Below are 6,234 nucleotides of genomic sequence, written 5' to 3'. Positions count from 1 at the left end.
TAGGTTGGTCATAACTCTCCTTCCAAGGAGTAAGCATCTTTTAATTTCATGGCTGCAATCACCATCTTCAGTGATTTTGGAGCCCAGAAAAGTAAAGTCAGCCACTGTTTCCACCGTTTCCCCATCTATCTGCCATGAAATGATGGGACCAGATGCCATGATCTTCGTTTTCTGAATGTTGAGCTTTAAGCCAACTTTTTCACTCTCCTCTTTCACTTTCATCAACAGGCCCTTTAGTTCTTCACTTTCTGCCATAAGGGTGGTGTCATCTGCATATCTGAGGTTATTGATATTTCTGCCGGCAATCTTGATTCCAGCTTGTGCTTCCTCCAGCCCAGTGTTTCTCATGATGTACTCTGCATATAAGTTAAATAAGCAGGATGACAATATACAGCCTTGACGTACTCCTTTTCCTATTTGGAAACAGTCTGTTGTTCCATGCCCAGTTCTAACTGTTGTTTCCTGACCTGCACACAGGTTTCTCAAGAGGCAGGTCAAGTGGTCTGATGTGCCCATCTCTTTCAGAATTTTCCAGTTTATTGTGATCCACACAGTCAAAGGCTTTGGCATAGTCAATAAAGCAAAAATAGATGTTTTTCTGGAACTCTCTTGCTTTTTCGATGATCCATCGGATGTTGACAATTTGATCTCTGGTTCCTCTGCCTTTTCTAAATCCAGCTTGTACATCTGGAAGTTCTCAGTTCACATACTGTTGAAGCCTAGCTTGAAGGATTTTGAGCATTACTCTGCTAGCATGTGAAGTGAGCGCAAATGTGCGATATGCTTGAGCATTCTTAGGCATTGCCCTTCTCTAGGACTAGAATGAAAATTGACCTTTTCCAGTCCTGTGGCCACTGCTGAGTTTTCCATATTTGCTAGTCACACCAAAAAAAAGTAGTGGATCAGGAAACCCCTCACACAAAGGTTTCTCTTGGATTGAGAGTTCCACTGTTTTGTCAGGATCGACACGTACGCCGACGGCACCCTGGATCTCATGCTGATGGTGGCGCTGGCTGCGTTCAAACCCCCGGAGGAAAAAGAGGAGAGCCTGGCTTTAGCCGTGAAGAAAGCTAAAACCCGGTACTTCCCCGTCTTTGAAAAGGTAGGCTGCGGGGATCCAGTTTGGCCGAGGCAGTGAGACCCAGCGTGAGGGTCTGCGACAGCTGGGAGTCAGATCCTCCAGGGGAGCAGGGCAGGGCTGACATCTACGAGGGTGACTCTCCCAAGTCCCCGCCCCCCGGGTCCTCCCCCTGAGCCCAGGCGGCAGTGGGGGTAGGGGCGGGCGAGAATTGGGGGAGGGGCATACACAGCGCAGCAAGTCCCCTGGTCTACCTCCCTGGTCTAATAGGGAACTGGAATCCCCCAATAAATTATCTTACAAAAATATCAAACTTGCTTTTCCACTTTTCTACTCTTAAAAATGGAAAAAAAAAAATTCACATTAAAGAGAAAAGATCTTAGGCTGGTAAATAGCAGGGATCGGGGACAGTGACGCTCCCTATTGCTGATAAGAGTAAAGACTGACATCTTAAAAGGCAGAAGCTGTGTTAGTGCTGTACTGCATTTGGACCAAAACTTTAATAAGGATTCCCAAATAAATGACGTAAAATTATGGAACCTCTAACCAAACAAAATTGGAATAAACCAAGGTCAGTGAAGGACTGATGCTGAAGCTGAAGCTTCAGTACTTTGGCCACCTGATGCAAAGAGCAGACTCATTGGAAAAGACCCTGATGCTGGGAAACGTTGAGGGCAGGAGGAGTAGGGGATGACAGAGGATGGGATGGTTGGATGCCATCATCGATTCAATGGATATGAGTTTGAGCAAACTCCAAGAGGTGGTGAAGGACAGGGAAGCCTGGCATGCTGCAGTCTATGGGGTCACAAAGAGTTGGACATGACTGAGTGACTGAATAACAACAAATTTACCTTTGTTCCTTATTAATGGAATAAAGTCGTGTTTTTTACATCTGCTACTCAAAGCAGCACCTGAGGAATTTTTATATTCGTTTTTCACTGGATGGTGAAAAGGCTCACGTCTGAGCTTCTGGTGTCCCACTGGTACCTTATCTGTGGTGTAGTAGCCAGATTCTAGTTAATTATGACCTTTATGCGTTCTATGCTGGTGGGTACAGCCAGCTCTAGGCTCACAACAGGAGTTCCACTCCAGCACTTCACCACCCAAATTGTCTTGATCATCACTGTCAAATTTCCAAGAAGATTGTGTGGATTACGACAATGTATAAGGGTGTTAGTCGTTCAGTCGTGTGATTCTCACAGATGTGGGTTCGATCCAGCAATCTTCCTGGGTCAGAAAGCTTCCCTGGAGAGGGGAATGGCTACCCACACCAGTATTCTTGCCTGCGGAATTCCATGGACAGAGGAGCCTGGTAGGCTACAGTCCACGGGGTCCAAAGAGTCAGACACGACTTGAGTGACTAACACACACACATAAAGGTGTTAGTTTCATTCTCTCCTTGCAAGCATTCTTGGAGATTATCAAGAAAAAGATTCTTAAGTAAATTTGATCTATACAAAAAACCCCATGCTTTTGTTAAGTGTTTAGCCAGGCAAAATAGTCTTTAGTTTTATTTGATATTCTTTATTTTTCTTTCTGTAGATTTTGAAAGACCACGGAGAGGATTTTCTCGTTGGCAACAAATTTAGCTGGGCAGACATACAGCTCCTGGAAGCTATTTTAACAATGGAAGAACTTGATGCTTCTGTTCTTTCCGATTTCCCTCTGCTAAAGGTAGAGTTTTAGCATCCACCCAAAGTCCAGGGAAACACGAACAGACACAAAGACTGAAACAAAATATGCCCCCTGGCCAATCTCAAAAGAAAGGTTAAAAGACTGTTTTAAAAATCATTACTTCACTCATTTTGGTAATTGTCTCCTGCTCACAGAATAGGATGATTAGGAAGTAAAACCTTATGGAGGGAGAAGGAAGATTCTAATTTCTACCATGAACATTTAATGCTTTCCGTTTTTTGTGGTGCTTTGAATGTTCTTCCTGGCTGATGGGTCTGCTTGTGTTGTTTTCCTCTCCAGCTCCTACCAGACCACTTTGTCCCCTTTCCTCCCCCTGATGCTATCTGTCCAGTCAGTTCAGTCACTCAGTTGTGTCCGACTCTTTGCGACCCCATGGACTGCAGCACATCAGGCTTCCCTGTCCATCACCAACTCCCAGAGCTTACTCAAACTCATGTCCATTGAGTTGGTGATGGCATCCAACCATCTCATCCTCTGTCATCCCCTTCTCCTCCTGCCTTCAAACTTTCCCAGCATCAGGGCCTTTTCCAATGAGTCAGTTCTTCACATCAGGTGGCCAAAGTATTGGAGTTTCAGCTCCAGCATCAGTCCTTCCAATGAATATTCAGGACTGATTTCCTTTAGGATGGACTGGTTGGCTCTTCCTTGCAGTCCAAGGGACTCTCAAGAGTCTTCTCTGACACCACAGTTCAAAAGCATCAATTCCTTAGCGCTCAGCCTCTTTATAGTCCAACTCTCAACATCCATACATGACCACTGAAAAAACCATAGCTTTGACTAGATGGACCTTTGTTGGCAAAGTATGTCTCTGCTTTTTAATATGCTGTCTAGATTGGTCATAACTTTTCTTCCAAGGAGCAAGCATCTTTTAATTTCATGGCTACAGTCATCATCTGCAGTGATTTTGGAGCCCCCCAAAATAATGTCTGTTACTGTTTCTATTGTCTCCCCATCTATTTGACATGAAGTGATGGGACCAGATGCCATGATCTTCATTTTATGAATGTTGAGTTTTAAGCCAACTTTTTCACTCTCTTTCACTTTCATCAAGAGGCTTTTTAGTTCTTCCTTGATTGTGTCATCTGCATATCTGGAATATATGCAGGTGACTGATATTTCTCACAGCAATCTTGATTTTAGCTTGTGCTTCATCCAGTCCAGCATTTCTCATGATGTATTCTGCATAGAAGTTAAATAAACAGGGTGATAATATACAGTCTTGATGTGCTTCTTTCCTGATTTGGAACCAGTCTGTTGTTCCATGTCCAGTTTCTTCTTGACCTGCATACAGATTTCTCAGGAGGCAGGTCAGGTGGTCTGGTATTCCCATCTCTTGAAGAATTTTCCACAGTTGTGATCCACACAGTCAAAGGCTTTGTCATAGTCAATAAAGCAGAAGTAGATGTTTTTCTGGAACTTTCTTGCTTTTTTAATGATCCAATGGATGTTGGCAATTTGATCTCTGGTTCCTCTGCCTTTTCTAAATCCAGCTTGAACACCTGATGCTATGCAGGCCCTCAATTGCTCAAAGCCTCTGCTGAGAGGGTACCTCCTCTGATCAGTCAGGACAACTGAGCGACTAACACACACACAAGGGTGTGTGTGTGTGTCTGTGTGCCTATGTGCCTGCCTCTCTCCTACCACACTGCTAGTCCTCAGACCTCTCTCTGAATCCTGACACTGCCAGACCTTACCTAGCTTCTGTTTCAGTTCCTTACAAAGATTTTCTCTAATAGGTGACCATAGGTTTTGTACTTCAAGAATAGCATTTTTTATTTTTTGGCTTTGCCACACAACATGTGGGATCTCAGTTCCCCGACCAAGGATCGAACCTGTGCATTTGCAATGCAAGTGCAAGGTCTTAACCACCAGACCACCAGGGAAGTTCCAGAGCAACATTTTTTAATAACAAAAAAAAAGTACATACGCATTTATATAAACCTCCCCCGCCCCAAAAAAAGACCTATAATCCTACCAACCAAATGGTTCTGCATTAGACTTCCCGACGTCTTATTTTACATTTTCCCCCCAAATGGTGTCATGCTAAATATTGTTCTGTGGCCTGCTTGTAACATTTTTTAATTTATCATAAATATATTTACAGTCAATGCATATTCTTCTGCAATCTAATTTTATTTTCTTTTATTAGGCAGTAGAGTCACATCTTTTTGAAAAATCAGAACTTATAAAATGAAATTTCATTCTCACCACTGCCCTCCTACATTCTCACCTCTATAATCTCTTTTATTGGCTCCTGTGTGCCCATCCAGTGTTTATGCAGATACAAGGAAATATGAATTATATATTTGTCTCCCCTCCTGCCACTTTCTCACACAAAATGGAAAATTGTGTATATTATGTTCTACCCTGGGCTATTTTTTTTAAACTAAACAATGCAATGCAGTTCAATCCCTGTCAATACAGGGATCTTAATCTTTTCTTTTATATCTAAAACATCATTTTAAATTACTGACCTATTTCTTTTAGGGATATAACATAATTTATATACAGTTTTATTTTCCGAGAAATATAAATTATTTCCAATTTTTCATTGTGGTAACATTCTTATAGTTATCTCACACTCTTACTTATTCTCGTATAATTAATTTTTAGAAAGGAACTGATACTTCAAAAAATATGAATTTCTAGAGTTATTGATATGCACTACCTAATAGTGTTAATGATTTTTCACTAAGAAAATTTTACTTATGCCAAACAGGCCTGCAGTTGTATTACTTTCTCAGGAATACCCAGCAAACATGTTTCAAGGGATTGACTTGGAGTCAACATTCTAGGCATCACCAATTGAGGATCTAAGCTTTCCACCTCTTGTAACAAAGTTTTGGGCTCCCTTAAAGATTGTGACTGCTCTTAAGAGCCTGATTTTACTATTTCTCATTTCAGGAATTTAAGACAAGAATCAGCAATATTCCTACCATTAAGAAGTTCCTGCAGCCTGGGAGTCAGAGGAAGCCGCCCCCGGATAGCCACTATGTTGAGGTTGTCAGGAACATCTTGCAGTTCTAAAGGCAGCAGTCTTACGATGGCAGACTAATGAACCAGTTGCAGCACTGGCTCCTGTCGTGAAGCAAAGCAAATGGTGTAGATTCTAGGAGCAATCTAAGTGTAGATTCTAAGTAATCCAAGTGTAGATTCTAGGAGTAACGTGTCCAAAAAGAACAAAACCATATTGCCATCAGCAGCAAATGCCAAGTAAATGCAATAAAAAAAATAAAAAAGCCATTCTGATGTGTGATAAATTTTTAAGCTTGTCAATTGTGGATGATGGTTACAACTTTTATTAAATTACTACTCTGAGTAAATAAAGAGGAAGTTGATACAAAAACAAAAACAAAAACAAGAGCTTCTCTGATGGCTCAGATGGTTAACAATCTGCCTTCTTAGTCAGACACAACTGAGTGATTAACACAGTCACCACACCCTGATATAAAATTCTTCAG

The 6,234-nt window shown here is 41.8% G+C and overlaps 1 protein-coding gene across 2 annotated transcripts in view; it reads left to right on the top strand.

The window, feature by feature from the left end:
• Positions 1-6,016, top strand: part of LOC104992393 (glutathione S-transferase A4-like) — a 26,315-nt gene extending 20,299 nt beyond the window's left edge. For both annotated transcript variants that reach the window (XM_010845248.1, XM_010845249.1), the window contains exons 5-7: positions 961-1,102; positions 2,621-2,752; positions 5,678-6,016. In XM_010845248.1, the coding sequence (XP_010843550.1) occupies positions 961-1,102; positions 2,621-2,752; positions 5,678-5,800 (397 nt within the window). In that variant the 3' untranslated portion in view covers positions 5,801-6,016. The remainder of the gene's footprint in view (positions 1-960; positions 1,103-2,620; positions 2,753-5,677) is intronic.
• The last annotated feature ends 218 nt before the right edge of the window (positions 6,017-6,234 follow it).

This window comes from Bison bison, unplaced genomic scaffold (assembly GCF_000754665.1).
Source record: "Bison bison bison isolate TAMUID 2011002044 unplaced genomic scaffold, Bison_UMD1.0 scf7180017864214, whole genome shotgun sequence".
NCBI lineage: Eukaryota > Metazoa > Chordata > Mammalia > Artiodactyla > Bovidae > Bison > Bison bison.
Note: the sequence above shows the minus strand (reverse complement) of the source record. Positions and strands in the feature narration are given on the sequence as shown.